The 20854-nt window shown below is 35.3% G+C and overlaps 1 protein-coding gene across 6 annotated transcripts in view; it reads right to left on the bottom strand.

Annotated features, from left to right (window-relative positions):
- The window catches only part of crebbpa (CREB binding protein a), a 107690-nt gene that overhangs the window by 38997 nt on the left and 47839 nt on the right, over nt 1-20854 (bottom strand). For all 6 annotated transcript variants that reach the window (XM_051933392.1, XM_028814284.2, XM_051933389.1 and 3 more), the window contains 7 exons: nt 18383-18622; nt 14674-14762; nt 7651-7731; nt 6264-6320; nt 3622-3699; nt 3403-3470; nt 1312-1462 (listed from right to left, as the gene is read on the bottom strand). In XM_051933392.1, coding sequence (XP_051789352.1) covers nt 1312-1462; nt 3403-3470; nt 3622-3699; nt 6264-6320; nt 7651-7731; nt 14674-14762; nt 18383-18622 — 764 coding nt within the window. The remainder of the gene's footprint in view (nt 1-1311; nt 1463-3402; nt 3471-3621; nt 3700-6263; nt 6321-7650; nt 7732-14673; nt 14763-18382; nt 18623-20854) is intronic.

Here is a 20854-nt window from a genome sequence, read left to right as displayed (position 1 = left end):
ATCTCACTGTCACGTCACAGGCATTCCCTCTGTGCTTGGAGGAATGCTAGACTCGTTGACTCGGCAAATAAACATTGCGTGTGCGTGAGTTGCGAAATGTAAACAATGGCAAGATGGCACCGACATGTGAAAAGGCAGCGAAGCAAGTGCAGAAAAGAAAACACTTGGCAGACGTTGTTTTGCGCATTACCGCGGAGTCGGACTCTTGATTTTTCAGAATCGGACTTTATTGGCAGTGATCAGGAGATCGAGCAAGAGAGTTAGAAGCAGGCATCAGCTGATCAGACACCAGCCGATGCCGCGCGAGCGGATCTGCTGCCAGTTGAGTGCCTTCGCGCAGCCGATGCATCTACGGCAAGGTTCGCATGGGATAAATACACATACATTGATCCGTTGAGAGCCGATATGGCTACCGGAGTTTACAAGACGGCATAGCTTGCTTTTGGACACGACAGATCACCAGCTGCTGTACTTCAGGCTGCTCTCTCCTGATGCTGCTTTTCAGCTACTGTCAGATGAGACAAACAGGTAGGCAGAGATTTTTTTTGAATCGCGGGCTGCGTTTGCATCGCATTCTCGTTATTCAAAGTGGAAACCCACAACGAAAGACGAGATGAAGCGCGCTGTGGCATTACAAATAGAGATGGGACAGAACTGGTGAGATAACTTCAGGGAGCATTGGTCCAAACGTGTTTTGTCCCCTGGTGGCTTAGGTACGTGCTGCTGCAAAGTTTTATTCACTTCTGTAATAAACAGAAGCAAATCCCATGGGGTGAGCCAGGCTATAATGCCATACATAAAGTTCATAAAGTTTCAGAAGATGAAAAGAGGTGACAATACGGTTTTCATGCAGGCAGAAAACTTGGTGGCAGTGGCATGGCACGATGGCAAATGGGTGACTTGTCTCTCTACAGTACACACTAACAATATATGCTAGAAAATGCAGCAACAGACAATTGAAAAATAGGCATCAAAACAACACATAGAGAATTCAGGCTCATACAACATGCAAGACAGTAACATTTGTCAAAAGTAAATATTTTTTGTTGATTTGATATGTTAAACAATTGCTTTGTGTTCTTTTTTAAAAAATGTTAGTTTTTGGAAAAATATTCAGCCCTGGGAGAAAAGAAACAAAAAAAAAATTAGCCCTAAAAGAGTTAAACAATGCTATAGCTTGGAAGCTTGGACTCAATGTTATGTTGCACATTAGCGGCAGAATGGCATCTTTAAAATTAAGCCAAAAATGCAGACGTTCATTCCACCACACCCAGAACGCAAATGCAAAGTATAAAAGATAAAAAGACCAACCTGGCTTTCATTCCCGGTTTCACTTCAGCCGTTTTATCTGAGCTTGCAACCACTCTCACAAACACCTCCCCTGCCTCAGGATGGTTTTGCCTCTTTAGGAATTTATTGACTCTATCTTCAATGTACATTCCAAGTCTTGTTGACTGTAACCCTTTAAATCAGACAAAAGAAAAATATTTAAAGATACTTTAACCCCACCCATTTTCTTTTAAATATAACAGCACATGGCTTTTACCATTCCTAGAATTGAAAAAAAAAAAGGTATATTGCATGACAAAGAGAAATCCATAATTTTCCTTCATAATAATTCTGATTAAATTAAATATCCTTGTGCAGAACAGGGATACTGGGATACATTTTAAAAGTGGGGCTGTGAAATGGCATTTGCTTTGTCAGCCCTGTGACCGAGTGGCCCAAGTAGAATACCCCCAAAAAGAGATGTGAAGCTGACATGTAGGCTCACCTCCTCACAAAGAAAAGGAAGAGGGTTATATGTAATGACAGTCAGATGACAGCCAAGAGTGGGACAAATCCATTCATACTTGACCTTGGTAATGGAAATTGGTTCATAATAATAATAATAATAGGACTTGGACTGTTAAAATTCTGGCAGGAATAGAATTATAACTCACATGAAAGGTTGAGCTGTACAGACTAGTACGCTATAGACCTAAACCTCCTGAACAAGTGTGGTGTCTCCCTCACTGTACATTTGTCCCATAGAATCTGCAGACTTGAGAGCTTTTCCATACGATGTTTTGAATACCTTAATGAAAATGAGTTGCAGAGAGGAAAACATTGACAGTGAGCGTGTGCATGCATAAAAAAACTCTTCATCGCATTTGGTGCTCAAAACAGTATCCATATGTTATAGACATTTAGATGAATAGAGGTGATTTGTGGTTATCCTCCAAATGATGGTGTGCAGTCACACATGAATGAAGTGCTTGCTGGACAGACATGGAAGACCAAAGTGGGTAATAAGCGGTCCCTCCTCTTACATTCTTAACATCCCTTTTCGCAACAAGTTCAAGTTCTACCTTTACTGGAGGTCAGGGATTCAGTGTCTGAATTTTAAGACATCAGCAGCAAGGAGGCTGCTACAAGGAAGACAAAAGGTTGGTGGTACTTTCTACGGTGACAACTCCAGAGAGGCCATTAAAAGTGAAATTTGCCTGAGTGGTATTAGGAAGCCAAAAAAGGTGGCATTTCATAGTAGCTGAAGCAAAGATCCATATGATTGAGGAATTCCTCAAGGCACGTAAAGCACCTTTTTTTAAAGGAACCAAATTTAATCAGACTATTTGCTGCCTTATTTGAAGAGAATGGTATGGGAAGTTTTACTCAAATATCACTTAAACAGCAATTTTCATTTGCTTATCAGTAAGTACCATATGACTCCAATGTTTTTCAGATTTATTCCACTGCAGTGTGAAATAGAAGTTTATTAAACTTTAATTTTAGTATTATTAGAAAAGTGTGAAATAAAAGTATGTTACATAGCTAGACAATAAGAAGCTCGGTATACTTGGTACACATTTCTTATTAGGTGACTAAAAATACTGTGAAATCAACACTAACCCACCCCCTTCTGGGTAGGGTGTGATCTTATGGTCTTGTATGCATGTTATCATCCAGTTGACACTCGGAATGACCACCACAGTGTGATCTGGAGGTGACTGCCAGCATTCTTTATGTTTGAGCACCATTGCGGCCCTGTTGCTTTTGAAATTAAATAGAGTTGGCCAGTTCCGAGTGTCAACTGGATGATAACATACATACAAGACCGCAAGACAAGCACATTAGTGAGTCTTCATGGTTTGTTAATTAAATTTTATTTTTAAAGTTGCGTTTTTTTAAATTACATTTTTCTCAAAAATTAAAAAAAAAAAAAAAAAAAAACAACTTTATTTTCCTCCGGGGCAACACTGGTATTTCAGCTATTAACAGGATTACCTATTGACACAGCATTTAAAAAGTAAAACCATAGAACATGCACACTTTAAAAGTATCCCAGAAATATGCATACCTTTAAATTTGAAAAATGATTGAACAGTTTTAAGTAATGTTAAATTTAAAAAATATACTCACGTTTTGCAGAAAATTTATTCTCTTTCCTTGTTCTACCAGTTTTCCGAAGGCAGTTGTCACAGGTAAAACTAATAAAGTACAAAACACCAAATAATGAGTGGAAAAAAATTCAAATTTTGTGAAGAGGGCATATTTATATTTTGGCAATAAACAAAACAAACCAACAACCTGAGAAAGTTATCTAATCCAAATAAAAACAGACATATAATATAATCTTACCCAGATGGCCAGATGAATTCATTATGCAATACACATATCTGGTGCATTTTACGTCCACAGTCTATACAGTCAACAAAACTAAAAAAAAAAAAATAAAAAAAAAGTCTGATCATACATTACAATTTAAAAAAGAGCAAGGCTAAAGTCTACAGGCTTTTTAATGATTATGTTAATATATATGATTTATGATTAAATTTGACTAATTTAGGCCTACGGTCTACTCTGCTGGCTTGTGCGTTTGCATGTGAAAGTCAGAGCTATGTATTCCTGTTGAAATGAAGAATGTTCAGCTACAAAAAACTATAAAATAGTTGTAGCGGAACTGGCGGCGTGCTCAGATGCTCCAGCAGGAAGCTTTTTAAAATGGAAATGTATTTCGTTTTTAATCTTTTCTTCGGGAAATCAGCTCAGGTGCTTCGAATCTGACCCATCATACTCGGGAATCATTGATTTCCATTGGGGTGACGCAAAAACAGTATGGTATTGGAGATTATCATCATACTCACCAGATACCAGTAGAGATTACTAGAGCACTGGGGTCTCTGTGGCTCAGCATAACGAGCGGCAGACAACGGAGGCAGTGGAGAGAGTGGAAACAAAATGAGGATGTCAAGCCAGTGCTTTAGCTCGGCTGAGGAGGAATCCACATAGGCCACAGCTCCCCAGTCTCTTCGCCTCAAACATCAGGTCTTTTAACAACAAATTGGATGAGCTTAGACTTTGTTTATCATCATGGTCACCTATCCAAAACAGATGCATGATGGTTATCCCAGAGACCTGGCTAAATCCAGGAGTACCGGACTCAGCTATCGAACTAACGGTTCCACCATACCAATAAAAGCAAAGAATCCAGTAAGGGCCATGGAGGTGGTCTGTGTGTTTACACAAATAATAACTGATGTAGAGATACTGTTATTATTGATAAACACGGTCTACCTGATATGGAGTTTTTGGTAGTTAAGTGTAGATATTTTTATCCACCTTGGGAGATTTCTGCTATTATAGTCATGTATATTGTACCATATGCTAATATTAATACAGCACTTGACTGGACGTTATAAATAATAAACAAACAACAGAATGCACACCCTGATGGGGTCTTTATTGTGACTGATGATTTTAATCATTTCAATTTGAAAACTGTGCTTCCAAGGTTTGAACAACACGTTAAATGCTCAACTAGAAGGCAAAACACACTGGGACAGTATGTATTCAAATGTCCCCAAAGGATATAGCTATACCTTTCCCACATCTTGGACAGTCTGATCACTTGTCACTTTTTTTAATTCCAGGTTACTGTCCTATTATTAGGAAACAACACATCACTAATAGAACAATCAAAACCTACCCGGAGGCATCATGTCAACAATTGCAGGACTGCTTTCAACGCAATCACTGGAGTCTGTGTTTCAGTACTGTATTATTTTATATCAGGAACTGTGTTGAAAACGTTACCATTAACAAATACGTCAGTGTATTTCCAAATAGGAAACCATGGATGACAAAGGAGGTTCAGGTTCTCCTGAAAGAATGCAATGCAGCCTACAGATCTAGCAATGGAGACCTGTACAGGGTTGTCGGACATAATCTCAAGATAGCTATAAAAAGAGCGAAGGCTGCATATATGGAGAAGATGAAGGATCACTTTAAATCCAGGGAACTAACTCATATGTGGCAGAGTATGCAGCAGATAACTTGAAAAATGGGAGAGGTCTACGGACAGGATCCAGTCCCCTACTTGCTGAGGAACTGAATTGCTTTTTCACCTGAATCAAGGAAGGACCAGGTGCCATAGCTGAAGCTACACCTCAGCTGGACATTTGTTAACCAGGCATTTTTTACTATGCAGACACAAGGTTACATGAATGTTGAGAACTGTCAATATCAAGAAGGTGGCTTGACTGCAAACTTGTTCATTCCACAAATACGTTTATAAAATTTGCAGATGATACAACGGTGGTGAGACTTTACTCTGACAGTAATGAGACAGCCTACAGGGATGAGGTCTACAGGTTGAGTGAAGTGTGTGGATAACAATTTGTCTTTGAGCATCAGAAAGACAAAGCTTATTATAGATTGTAGACAGTATCAGACTGAGCTCCTTCCATTGAAAATAAGAAGAGAGGAAGTGGAGAGGGTCACTAGTTTTAAGTCATTGGGCATTCATATCGGTGAAGATCTAAAATGGACCGTAAATTCCATGGCTTTGGTCAGGAAAGCTCACAAGACTTTACTAAGGAAGAACAAATTTTCTACAAAGTTACTGGAGTCTTTCTACCACTGCTCAGTAGAAAGCATACTGATATACTGTAACTATAACAGGAATAACTGCACAAGCACTTTATTACTTAATTTTTTATTTATACTTTTCTTATTAACAACTAAAGTGTGTGTTTGTGAGTGGAAGTAGAATGTATGATGTATAGTGTATCTTTTAAAATATTACATTTCCTTGTATGTTCACATGCCATGACTATTAATAAAAGCATTCATTCATTCATTCATTCATACCTTTGATCACGTTGAGGGTTATTTTCTCTTGTTTTTCTAGAACACATCTTAAAAATATCACAGCTTTTCAAAAATACATACAAAGAAATACTACATTAGAAAAGGAGCAACATATTTTTTGTTACACTTACGGTTCAAGGTCAAGTGTGTCATTTCTCTTCTTTTCAAACTGGGTTTTTGAAATCATGCTAAAGGAACCAAAGTAAAAAAAAAATTTCAAGTTAAAAATCAAAAACTACAAAAATTACTGAAGGCATCATTTACAGGTAGATTAAGATGGAAAAGACAATTTAATTCTTGTAAAGTTTTTTGTTGAACGTTGGAGGATTCTTGCATCAATTGTATTCAACTGAAAATAAAGAAAATGTAAAACAAGTATTTTATCTGTCCATAGTAAGAATCTGCTTTTTTCCCCCACCATCTACTTGTATACATTCATTCATTCACTTTCCAAATGAGCTATATTCTGAGCAGGGTTGAGAGGAAGCTGGAATTTAGTAATGCAAATCCACCTAACCTGCACATCTTTGGAGAATGGAAGGAAAAAAAGGAGCATCTGGGGGAAACCATACTTCTCTAAATATGGTTGTTTGCTTCAGAAATAATCATATGACGTGGGAACAGAATGCAATGTTCACCTAAACGTCATGAAACCTATGTGGCTTAATCTGTGTTTCTTGCCAGGTTGGTTGGAATCTTACATTAGCTGAATACCTTTGCATATTTTTGGAAATGGGCTGTGGTGGCTGTTTTAACTAATTCATTACATGGCTAACTGATATAAACAGAGGCCAGTTTACAAATGGAACCACAATTGAGTTCTGGGCAGACAACTGTTGTCCACTGGGCCCGCAAAAAAGACACACTGGCCACTAATAGCAAAAACGGGGCTGAGTTCTATTATGCCACGCATCTGAAGTTTATAAAAGCTACAGAGCCACCACAAGTACATCTGTGTGCTGTTTAGAACTCCAATGTAAAGCACTATTAAAATCCACAATTTAACGTAGTCTACTAACATATGTAATTGAATTCTTTATTTGGTCTTTTGAATATGACACATTATAAAATTATTTAATAAACAAAAGTATGATAATTACTCGAGTGAAGTAAATGAAAAATGTGAAATGGTCCAACTTTCATATCATTTAACTTACTCACTGACCACACACATTTTTTTAACTTGTTGATTCTGATGAATCTTGATTATTTATTTTATTTTTTTAAGAACAAATGAGAACAGCCCAATGAAGGAAAATAAATTTTAGAAATAAACTCTGCAAAAACACGTTTTTTCACATAAAATGGTTTAAATGTAAGTATAACTCAAGTTACAGTTTTTGTAAATATTATCCACAACAACAGTCAAGAATTTACAGCAAATGGTTTCTTAGAAAAAAATCCCTTACCTCAAAAACTAGAAAAACAATAGGGGTTTCAAAAACAAATCTTTTAACATAGAAATATAATATTTACAATTATTTTCCAGCAAAGGAAATACAAAAACATTACACTTACGTTTGTGGTTGAGAAGCATCATCGCCTAGAGTTACATTGTCATTCTGGATTTCATTGAAACACTTCTCGCAGAAGTGATACCTGTCAGCAAGAGAAGGCCATATTTGGGTGAACTGTATCACCAAATAATACAGAATCCCTGGGGAAATTTTGAGCCATCATTCAGAAAGCGGGGCAGATCACCAAGGTGAGAAAGGGAAGCAGGTGTTGAGTTTGGTTGCATTATGGGTCAGCGGGAAAAAGAGTTAGGCAAGGAGTGAAGAACAGCCAGAAAAGTGATAATAAGGGGTTGCAATGTTGAGATCAGAAAGCACAGGACAATACAAGGAGTGTGAGAAAAAAAAGAAAAGAACACAGAGCAGAAAGCCAAGGCAAAGCATAGATGAACATTCATTCTTACACTTATTAAATAAATATCTGGTAACGTATAAACTTTAGTATTTCCCATTGCTAACTAAATATTTTATTTCTACAAGATATTCTAAGAATGTGTAACAAAATTATAGAAATTAACAATTTCTTTTGCAAAAACAAACATTCAAACCATTACATTTCAAACCATGTTGAATCCAATAAAGAGTTGTGAGTCTGAGAATGTTATTTTTAAACAATTTGAAGATTACATACAAAACCAAAATTGAAACATTCATTGTAAATATATTATTTCTATTATTATAAATTGTGCCAATGCTTTTTCTTTCTGTAGCAACAGCACTACTTTTTAGACTTTTTCCATTGTCTTTGCTCCTTGCAATACTGTTTCATACCTTTATTAAAGGTTTTCTGCTGATCAATCTAGTGGATATACACAACTTTAGAACACTCTAGACGAGAACAGGCCATTCAGCCCAACAAAGCTGGCCAGTCCTATCCATTTATTTCTTCCAAAAAAAAAAAAAAAAGTCGAGTTTAGAAATTCCCTATAAAGTCTTACTGTCTACCACACTACTTGGTTGCTTATTCCAAGTGTCTATCGTTCTTTGTGTAAAGAAAAACTTCCTAATGTTTGTGCGAAATATAAGTTTCCAACTGTGTCCCCATGTTCTTGATGAACTCAATTTAAAACAACAGTCTTGATCCACTGTACTAATTCCCTTCATAACTTTAAACACTTCAATCATGTCACCTCTTAATCTTCTGCTTATTATTTTGCGCTTTGCTTTTCCAAGAAATTTACCAAAAAGGAATCTGGGATTTTTTTAGTTAAGATTTGTCTCATGTCTCCTAATCAATACACTCTGAAATAAAATCCATGGAATTTAACCAGCATATGGACACAAATTTCCACAGGCACGTAAAGTATAATAAAGCAGTAAAAGTAAAAAAGTGTATAAAAAAAAAAAAAGAAAAGGAAGTTGAAATATCAATTTCTGCTAAAAAGCAACAGCAGCACAAAGCCATTTCCATGTTTAAATGAAGATGAACAGCTAATGAAGGCATCCCTTGCACCACAGCCTATAAACATAAAAAAAAAAAACGATTGCTAATTAATCAATGTATGAGGATATGGCCTCAGATGAAGAAATTGCTGGGAATTAAAACCAGCAGCAATGACAGTATCTCAAAAGCAAGGGAATAAACTGATGCTTTACTTACAAAAGCCAAAATGAGGAAGTTTAGCACATTAAAAACAAAGCTAGATGAAAATTAAAGCATTAAGAGCAAATTTGCATTTTATTTTCTACAACAAAACAGATGTCAGGTAGGAAACATAAAAGGTACAGTGCATATAAAGTAGGGGAAATTCTCATTTTAAAACAAAACCATATTCTGATTGTCAAAAGTTAAAACTGAATCAAGGAAGCTGGAAAAAGGCATAAAAACAGTATGAACTAACAGATGTAGCAGAGGTCATAGAAAGCTTTAACAGGTGAATGTAGTCAAGTGACACGAGCAACAAAATACATAATACTGAGAACACTACAAATGGAGCAAATCAAGACAAGGATGAGTTACCTCAATACAACAGCAACAAAAGCTGTGTAATATGAAGGAGAACTAAAACACTGCAAATAAGTATACAGGAAAATGTAGATTATTTAAATTACTTTTACAAACAATGTTTTGTAATGCCATTGGCACTGGATGAACTCATAAAGCGAGGAGGCCTTCATTTTGATCTTATTGACACTGGTAAGTTTAATGCATGTACTACAGGTGCATCTCAATAAATTAGAATATCATTGAAAAGTTAATTTATTTCAGAAAAGAAATAAACGCTTGAAATATATCACTCTGTGTAATGAATCTATATAACAGTTTCTCTTTCTGAAATGAATTACTGAAATAAATTAACTTTTCAGATATTCTTATTTATTGAGATGCACCTTTATGCCTAACTAAATGCATGCTATGACATTACTTGTTTGCATTAATAATTGATTTTTGACAAACTACTTTTGGGTTATTTCAGAAAAGGTACATACATTCAGCACATATAAAGGCTGCAGTACATTAGTGCATAATCAAGCAATGAAGTGTTATAATAATAATAATTCTTTACATTTATATAGCGCTTTTCTCACTACTCAAAGCGCTCTCCACACAGGGAGGACCCCGGGAAGCAAACCCACAATCTCCTTACTGCAAAGCAGCAGCACTACCACTGTGCCACCTGTGAGGATAACAAAGGTTATAGAAAACTTGAGTTTCTCCTAAATGATAGAAATAGTAAAAAAAACTGTTGCCTTTAGGTTTAATTAAACCTCTTCATTTATGTATTTGTTGTTTGTTCAAGCTTCCAGTTAGCGACATATAACATCTCTTACAAATGACGCCTACTTTGATCAGATGCTGGATAGGGAGAAAGAAGAGACAATTCCAATTGAAAGCAAGAATGGGGGATCTCGTTTTAAGTAGCTGTGCATGTTACATTAATCTCCACAAATGCTTCTAAACAATAGGCACTTATAAAAGCAAAAGTGCAATTACCAATAACACTTTTATTTTCAAGAAGATACACAAGAGTAAATAAAAAAAAGTATGCGCACCATAACAGTGAGAAAAAACAACAAATTGTAATTGATATGTATCAGATCATCACATTATGATGCTGCTAACATAATTACTTGCAGTAACATCCAAAGCCCAAAAATTTTAAAACTAGGCAAAGTTAAAAAGCCAAAGGCAAGTTTCCTGACATTTTTGATGCAATACAGTTAAGACTTAAGGAAAAACAACTCCTTAAATTTTTTCTTATCTAATTTAAGGAACTGGGCACATTAAATACAATCTGAACATTCAATACATCCAGATAACAGAGAAAACAAACCTAAACCTAAAATGGCACACAGCGTAGCTCAGTAATAATTTCAAATGGAGTAAAACATGCTTCAAATAGCTACCTACGATGAAAAAATAGAAGGTGCAAGGCACCTTTAAAGAAATTAAGGTCAGCAGAAAGTGCTATTAGTAACATTGTAACAGTAGGATAAATTACACTAGAACCTCTATGTAAATACCTGAACTTCCAAACCAAAACATTTCTAGAAAATGCTAGCAATTTGGAAAAAAAAATTCTAACCAAACTGCAAAAAGTGTAAACAAAGGAAATGATAACGGATCAAGAGGCAGAGAACCCAACTGCATTGATGCCCACATTCATTCAATTCAAATAATGTTTGAATAGCATTCTTCATCAAGTACAGTCTCAAAAATATGCACAGGTTTTCACCTATATTTCAATGACAAAAAAAAATTAAACCATACATAATTTACTGTGCATACATGAAAACAAATTAGGTTGAACACACAGTAAAACAGAGCAAATATCACTTTGGTACACATAAAAACAACAACAATATTAAGTCCACTTACAAGATAACTGGGAGTGTGGCTATTTGACAATGGAGGACAACAATACACACACTCCTGGAGAAAAGAATCCGTTAGTGCTAAAGGTGGGGAGCTGTCCAATTTTGACTTTAAACAGAAAGTCATAGTTCCAAGTAAACTGGGCCAACTGGCTGCCAACAACTTTCTTTGGATTGGGATTCTACAATGCAGTCTGTTAAGGATATGCCTCAGATTTGTCTTGGGCAATAAAATACTACAATCAACTAGTCTAAATGATGATTGACAACCACATCTGACAGCTAGCAAACTAACATGGAAGCAATCTTATTAATACACATTTTTCAAACTGAACTTGTAATAACCTCCATTAAACATGATAAATTGTTATTTTGGGAAAAAAAAGGTTTAGAACTTTTCGATATAATGTGTTAAATGAGTACTGAGAAAAGCACTATATAAATGTAATGAATTATTATTATTATTATTATTATTATTATTATTATTAAATCACTGGAAATTAAGGTACTAATAATACAACACAATGTGTAATGCATGTGATTTCTTCAGGGCGTGTTAAGTATCATCATTAATACATCTGAAATCAATTTTTTTTCTTAAAAATAATTTGTTAACCGTTTTTTAGTAAAAATTACATTTAATTGGTTTTGTAAATTGTAGTAAATGAGTGAGTTTTTAACAATGAGATAAACAATACTATTGTAATACTGATAGACAGCTTTTTAAGAACTCTTTTACTGTAATAAACAATTTAAAACTTAAATAATGCATAATCCACTTACAAGTACAATTAATAAAAACAATTCCAAAAGAGTTCAGATACAGTGCATCACAAACAACAATTATAGCCCCACCCCTACCCATTTCAGAAAGCTGTGTGAACAACAGGCCAGTATAAAGCAGCTCCTCAAATAAAATAAAGAAGGAGATATTTTTGGAAAATAATACCCAAATCTTGTAAAATTCTGCAAAACTTTGGTATGAGCAATGCAAAGAAAATCTGAATTTTCTCATTTTAGATAATGCATGACTTTGCTTACATTAGAATTCTTCCAATTAAGGAAGATCAGCCAATTACTTAATAGTGCTTAATTATTATTAGTTTATCGCCTTTTCCTGGTTGCATCTGCACATTAAACAACACACATTTCTTTCTTTTATTTAAAGATCTTTATTAAAATGTAAGCTTTCCTAGAATACTTTTCTATGGGAAGTAGTTTGCACTTAAATTGCTAAAATCCTTTCGAGACACTATATGAAAAATTTATGAAAGGCACATATTAAAAAATAAAAAGGCTAACTCACATTAAAACAGTTATTTTAGAAAAGATAATCTGAATGCTTTATATGAAATGTACGAGTCAATTGTTATATTTATCACAAATTAGTGACTTGTGATTAGTGAAAGCAAAAGTGGTTACCTATTTATTTTTATGAGTAACTTCTAGAAGTTTCTGTGCTACAAATGGAACATTTTCTCCGTTTAATGCAAGTAATTCCACTCAACCTTCCTTCTGTACTTGCAAGTACAATTGGCCATTCTACAGAACAAAAATGTATCAAGTGACTATCTAATGCCAATAAAATTCATTTAAAATTGTTTGGTAATTCATACTGTCTGATCAGGCCACATTTCACATGATCGTACAGAAGGCAAAGTCTTACCGTAAGGTTCAGTATATCACAGTGTGGTGTAGATTTTGTCATTGGATTCTATTAGGCAGTTCAAAACCAAGTATTTGAAACTTCATATATGCACTGTAATAAACAATAATAAAAATAAAAAGTGATTCTGAGAGGTTTAAATGTAGATGGATTGCCACAGTTGTGGGATAAACGTTCCTTGTTATGAAGTGAAAAATATCAGGGAAGTGTTGTTTAATGTGCCAATGCAGGGAGAAAAGACAATGTTTTAATTTTACTACAAGTTTGCTAAAATATATGTATATAAAATTTGCTGCTAACATAAAAAATAAATTTGATTATACACTTTGGTGTCATGGATGGTAATGTAAGTAATTCAATTGGGAAACAAAAATAAGCATGAACCTATGATGAAGAGAGATGATGAAAGTACTTCAGAAACCATTGTGCTTCAAAGCTTTCAGATTTCAAAACACTCCAACAATCTCTCTCTGGATTTTACACTTTGGGATTTGTTTAACCTAACTTCTAAAGGAGGTGAAAAAAAATTAAAATAACACATTATGAGTATGCTGAATCAAAACAAGACAGCCTGGACACCAAAGCTCCTGTGATACGAAGTAAATGTCATTAAATATAAATACGTGAGTAACACACAGTATGATATTTTGAGGTTATCTGCACTAGACTATGAACATGCCTATGGCAGGTGAGTAAGCCAAGAGATTTTACATCTTCTTCAAGTAAGATGTTAAGGTTTTCATCGTATTGAGAGAAATCCGAGGGATGACAAAAAGTAAACAGAAAAGAAAAACATATTGTAAGATGTCTAAGAATTGAAGGCAAGACAGTTAGTATAAGCTAGCTTGATTTTTTTCACTCCTTATTCAAAATCAATGTGCTCCACCCAAAAATTCCCAGAGGTTTATTTTTCTCCAAGAAAGTTACAGAATACTCCACTCACCATTTTCACCTTTTTGCATCATCTGTTTCAGATCTTGTTGCAACTATATAGGGGGTGTGTTACTTATGTTACATTTGCTTGATTTTTCCTTTGACTTAAATTCTCTACAAAGGCTTATGTCTCATTTCAAAACTGTTAAAGCAGATGTGTATGTTTGTACATGCAAAAGTTACAAGGTAATGCATTTTTATTAAATTTAAGGAGTTCTACTTGATATTATAAATAAATATATACACATAAATAACTTGAAGGCCATCTTCTGTCCTAAACAGGAAAACACTAAAAAAAAATTCCTTTTAGTACAATAACTGGATATCAGCTCTATATCTGTTTTCTAAAAAAATAAAAATAATGCATCTGAAATGCAATAATAATTTACTTTAGGACTGCACAATTCATAACACCTTTGATAACAAGGTGAGAGAGGTGTCCAAGCACCGAAAAAGGCAAACTAAGAATTGAAAGATTAACTATTTGACTAAATTACTGCTGGTATAGCACCTTTTTAAGTAAGTTATGTACTCTGAATCAAAGGAAGCTGTGCATCAAAGAGATAACAAGCTTCCCTACACTCTCTAGAGTGCATATATCAATGTCCTTACCTATTTTGGTAACTGTAGTAGGTGGCATCACGAGGGATGGTGCACAGTTGTTTACCATAGCAGCATAACGTCTGTGGTGAAAATTCATACTGTGCAAAAAAAAAAAAAAGGGAAAAAAAATTAATTAATCAATATACAATCTGTACTTCAATTTGTTGCCGAACATTTAAATAAAAATCAAAAATGAATAACTTCATCCCAATGCAGAAATATTACATTTAAGGTAGTGGGGAAGCACTAGTGTAGGCTAGTGTTCTCCCAGTTCATTTTGGGTTAAATGCAAAATTCAAATCCTATTTATGTGGTATCCAAGCATTTGACTGATATGTATTTATAAATTCTGATTAAGTCTATTGTGATAGCTACTTCTTGCAACTATCAGATTATGAAGTTACTTTGACACATTGTTTTCTTATAGCAAGGAAAATGTGTTTTAAAAGGCCAAGAAGCTTGCAAAAGAATAACATTGATAATCCAGTCAGAACCTAAAACATCATGAAATCGAATCAGAATATAAATCTCTTCAAGGGACTCAAAAATTATGCAGGTTCTACATTAAAAAACATTTTACAAGATAGGATCATCAAATTGCTAACTATCTCAGCTCTTGAAATTTTTCAGAAATCATCCAAAGAAAAAAAAAGGCATGATGCAGTTTCACAATACTGTCACTGGGGGGTGAAAAATGCAAGCAGTACTGAGGCATCATGCTGCTGGGTTATCACCTAATGGAGGAAAAAGTGGATAATTTTCAGCTCCTACACTTAGAGGGGAAAAAATATGCAGACAAGTTTTACAATCAAAAATAATGAAGCCGTCTAGCGTGGCATGGGAAGTGGAACATAATTACCCCTAGACACACAAGAGACAAATGTTCAGCTGTTATTTATAGATGAAAAAATTGGATTATTATTATTTGTTTTTGTAATTTATTTCAAAAAGAGAAGCCTTCATATATGCTATATTTATTACACGTAAAGTGAAATATGTCAGTCTTTTTTTAAATGTTGATGGTTACGGCAGATAGCTAATGAAAATCAGAAATCCAGTATCTCAAATTATTATAATATCTAATTTTGAGTTTGATTAAATGTCTAATCAAACAGCATAAATACCATGTATCTCTTACTCTAGGTCAGTATATCCAGCCCCAATCATGGGGAAGACTGCTGACTTGACAGCTGTCCAGAAGACCATCATCGACTCCTTGTAAGCCACAGAAGGTCACTGCTAAAAAGGCTGGCTGTTTGCAGAGTGCTGTATCGATGCATATTAATAAAACGTCAACTGGAAGGGAAAAGTGTGGTAGGAAAAGGTGCACAAGCAAGAGGGATGAATGCAACTTTGAAAGGATTACCAAGAAAAGTAGATTCAAGAAATTGGGAGAGCTTCACAAGGAGTAGACTGAGGCTGGTGTCAGTGCATAAAGAGCTACCATACACAGATATGTTCAGGAAAGGACCTAAAACTGTAGCATTCCAAATATCAAGCCACTCCTGAACGAGACACAATATCAGAAGCATCTTACCTATGCTACTGGACAACTGCTCAGTGGTCCAAATTCCTCTTTTCAGATAAAAGTAAATTTTGCATTTCATTTGAAAATCAAGGTCCTAGAGTCTGGAGGAAGAGTGGAGGGGCACAGAAGCCAAAGTGTTTGAAGTCCAGTGTGAAGTTTCTGCAGTCTGAGATTTGTGGCTCCACGTCATTTGCTGGTGTTGGTCCACTGTGATTTATCATGTGCAAAGTCAATGTAGCCAGCTACCAGGAGATTTTAAACATTTCTTGCTTCTATCTGCTGACAAGCTTTATGGAGATGCCAATTTCCTTTTCCAACAGGACTTAGCACCTGCCCACAGTGCCAAAACTACTATTAAATGGTTTGCTGACCATGGTATTACTGTGCTAGATTGGCCTGTGAACCCGCCTGACCTGAAGTATTGTCAAGAGGAAGATGGTACAGATGAGATGAAGGCCAATATCAAAACAACCTGGGTTTCAATAACACCTTAGCAGTGCCACAAGATGATCACCTCCATGCAATTATGCATTGATACAGTAATTTGTGGTAAAGGAGCCTCAAACAAATATTTGCTGCATAAAGTAACATACTTTTCAGAAGTTGGACATTTCACTTTACGTGTAAAGAATATAGCATATATGAAGGCTTACCTTTTTGTAATAAATTATGAAAACAAATTAACTTTTTCACAATGTTCTAATTTTTTGAGATGTACTACCTGACTCCAAGTGCAAAGCAGTCAAAGTACTAACAAGTACCAACAAGTTCAGCTATCTGTGAGAAAACGAGAAATGAATACATAACACCTAAATACTTTATTGCCCCTTGGAATGAATGAAGTTATCTACTCTCATCTACCGTATACTAAAGTGCACTTGTCTGTTACAGAATAAAGAATATGACAGCCTCTTGGAAGTATGACAGAAAAGATAATTGCTTCACCAATCAGATTGTGATCTTCCCAGCATATTTTATTGATATTTAAAGCATACATCAGATGTTTACTTTTTAATTGTAATAACAAAGAAATTAAGTATGAAAAAAATACAGATATACTACTGACTATCTGGATTATATACTACTGACTATCTGGATTACTAGCTGAAGACTAAAGCAGATGCAGAGAACAGATAGAATACTAGTAGCTAAGTGATCCTTTTAGCCTAGGCTTCCATTTTTCAAATGTCGGTTTGGTTTTATTATTATTTCTCTGAACTAGTTTTGTCTTCATGCTAAAATATTACTCTGTTACAGTAATTCCTCACCTATCGCGGGGGTTACGTTCCAGAGCCCCCCGCAATAGGTGAAAATCCACGAAGTAGCGACCTATATTTATTTTATTATTTATACATATTTTAAGGCTTTATAAACCCTTCCCACACTCTTATAAACCTTTCTCACTCTCTTGTTAACCTTTCCCACTCTCTTATAAACACTTCCTATGCTCTTAAACACTTTCTACATTCTTAAACACCACAGACCAACACTGCACACTGCACGCAGCGATCAGACGTCAATGTGTCTGCACTCGCTTTGTGAAGGGGGGCAGCTGAACTCACGCTGAGCAGAAATGGACTTTGTGCTGCTTCTGCCAAAATGCCTGCTTGTCGCTCTGCACGTTCGGAAGGAGGAGGAGTGTATGTGTGGTTTTGTGAGGGCTGAACGCACATTCGCTCAAACCCCCCTCCCCGGAGGCGCAGTTCGCATTGTCAAGGGGGTGGGGAGCTGAATGAATGCTAAGGAGAAGTGGACTTTGTGCTGGCTTTGTGCTGCTTGTCGCTCTGCCTGTCAATAATTTAAAAGCCTGTACATCACCAATTTTCCTGTCTCATTGTCTTGTCTTGCGTGAAGTTAAAATGTTTTATAATAGTGAGATGTTACTCATATCCTTAGCCCGACATCCACATATCATATGTGTTAACAAAGTGTGTTTTATAAGTTTACATGTGTTTAAAGCATGTGGGATGGGTATTTTAAGGCTTAAAACTATAAAAATGTTTATTTATATGGTCTTTCTATATCGCGGATTTTCTCCTGTTGCTGATGGGTCTGGAACATAACTTCCGCGATAGGCGGGCAATCACTTGTATTTAAAAACCCGCGAAAAGTGAACCGCGAAGTAGCGAGGGATTACTGTACTCTAAACAAAATTCTTCACAATAAAATCAAAATGTGACTATTACTCACCTTTCGACCACAGCAGTAACCAAGAGACTGCATTACAGGATCAATCTCTTGTTCAAAGACCTCTGCGAGTTTTGTGCAACATTTATAGACACGGGAGGTCTTTTTATTGTATAACCAGGCATTACTGAACATTAGCCACACATCATCAGCATACTGCCAAGGGTCCTGGTACAGGCCAGTGTCCAGCTTCCTTTTTATTGTTGACAGGTCGATGGGTTTTTTCACTATGTCAAAGTAATCCTGATCAGGAAAAGAAATAATGAAATTCTAACACAGTGGTTTTTTAGTTCAGTCATGAGGGACCCCTGCAAGTTTTTATTCCAACCAGTCTCAATATTAGTATGTCATTCTTACATTTATTTACATTAAATCTCACTGTTAAATTGTCCAGCTTACAAAAATTTCAATGAAATGTGTATTTTGCGCCATAAGTCATGATTGCTTAAGTTTCTATTATTTTCTTTTTAATTTACCATTTTCTGTAGCTTGCATCCTTAATTGTATTCAAATGGTGATGACTGGCAATGAACATAGCAGATACAGGTACAAAACAACACTGAATGTTAAAAGGGGTGCAATTACTTCAATGCCATTTGTACTTGTCTTCCTTGTCATTAAGAAACATCTTTTACAAATGGGCAGATATGTGAATATGCAACTAAAGCAATTATTCCCCTTTAAAATTGAGTATTGCTGGCTTTTGTATATAATCAATGAAACTAATTCTATAGGAAATTAAGGATAGCTCACTTAACAGAGTAAAGAATGGTGCACTGATTGTTAAACTGAATGGAATAAAATCCTACTGTCACAAGGGTCCTCTAAGATTAAACTGGACAACCATTGTTCTAACACATTACAATACCACAGACATTAAATAAAACATCTGCTATAACGTCTATCAGATCAGGCAGAGCAGGTTAATAGGTTCGGCATTTTTCAGATCCAAGTTATTTTTTTCACAACAATGGTGTACATCAATTTGCCACAGAAAATTTTGCTATAAAGAGAAGTATTTTTTTATAAATTAAAAACACAGTAACTGCATTTGCAATTTAAAAAAAGTCCAAAGAGCATGAGTGCAAAAGAAGAACAAGTCCTCAAACTTACCAGATACATTCACTTTGATGCTGCAAAAGTTCTGATTTCAGAAAACATGCCTTCCGTTTTTGTGAGATATGCTTGTAACAACAACCACTCACAGTGACAAATGCTGTATTTGGTTTTGTATGTGTATATATATCTCTCTATTATAAAAGGAAATCCTGAGATCATTTCAAGTCCCGCAAGACGAGACTTTGGCCATGTGATTTTTTTCAAGTCATGCCCTCTCAACCATTTTCAAATAAGACCACGGCCCTCTCACCTCTCATTTGTGTGAATGCTTTTGATAGACACAGCTCTTATAAATTTTTATGTTTTCCTCACTTTAAGTTCTCAATAAAAGAAGACTAATTATGTTCAACTCTTATTGAAGAAGTTCATCCCGGAGGGTTATCAACAGAAGAAATGAGTACACAAGCAATCCTAGCACCGAGAAACGTACAAATGAAATAACGTGAAAATTGTCGATCGGTTACACAGCAAATTGGTTAAATGCATATCAATAGACTATGCTGAAACAGTTGGTGGTGATGATGCAGAAGATGAAAACATCAACTTACAATATCCCGAGGAATATCTACAACTGTTAACACCATATGGTCTTCCACCGCCTCAATTACTGCTAAAAGAAGGATGTATCCAAGAAAGGTAATGTAGTACATCTTCAGGGGATAACATTAGACACCAAGGAAGATCTTGATATGCCATTCGTATTAAAACATTAAGAGTTTCCCGTTAGAACAGCTTTTGCAAAGACAATTAACAAATCAGAAACAAACATTCGAAAAAGTCGGTTTACTTATTAGAGAGAAAGAAACGAAATTCACTCACGTGCAATTATACGTTGCGTTGTCACGATGTAAGTAAAAAACACAGAATCAAAATTCAAGGTGATATTGACGAAAAGTTAATTAAAAAAATGTTTTATTGAAGTTTTACAGTAAAAGTTTGAAAAGTATTTGCGAGTTATTTTCAAATCCAAACAGAACAAAATCGTGTAACGCAACATATAACTCTAACGCAAAATGAAACATAATTTACTTTCAAATAATTACGTTTTACTATTTTTTAATATGGTTAATTACTCGCTGCAATGTAAAATAGTTAGTTCTATTATGCATATGTAACAATTCTCATGAAAATAACAATCTGTTTAAATTGTACATCCGCATCCCCATACGCGAGTGGCTGAACCGCAAAATGGCTAGTGCGTAGCGCCAGCCCGGGGGTTGGTGAGCGAAGCGGGCAGGGGGGCAAAGCCCCCTAGTTGTATAGAATTTAGGGCTGCTGTTAGATCAAAAAAAAAAATTAACTGCATATTAATCACAATTTATTGCATTTAAGCATATCACTATCTATACTAATTAA

Source organism: Erpetoichthys calabaricus, chromosome 11, assembly GCF_900747795.2.
Source record: "Erpetoichthys calabaricus chromosome 11, fErpCal1.3, whole genome shotgun sequence".
In the NCBI taxonomy this organism is placed as follows: Eukaryota; Metazoa; Chordata; class Cladistia; order Polypteriformes; family Polypteridae; genus Erpetoichthys; species Erpetoichthys calabaricus.
This window is presented reverse-complemented; position numbering and strand designations above follow the sequence as displayed.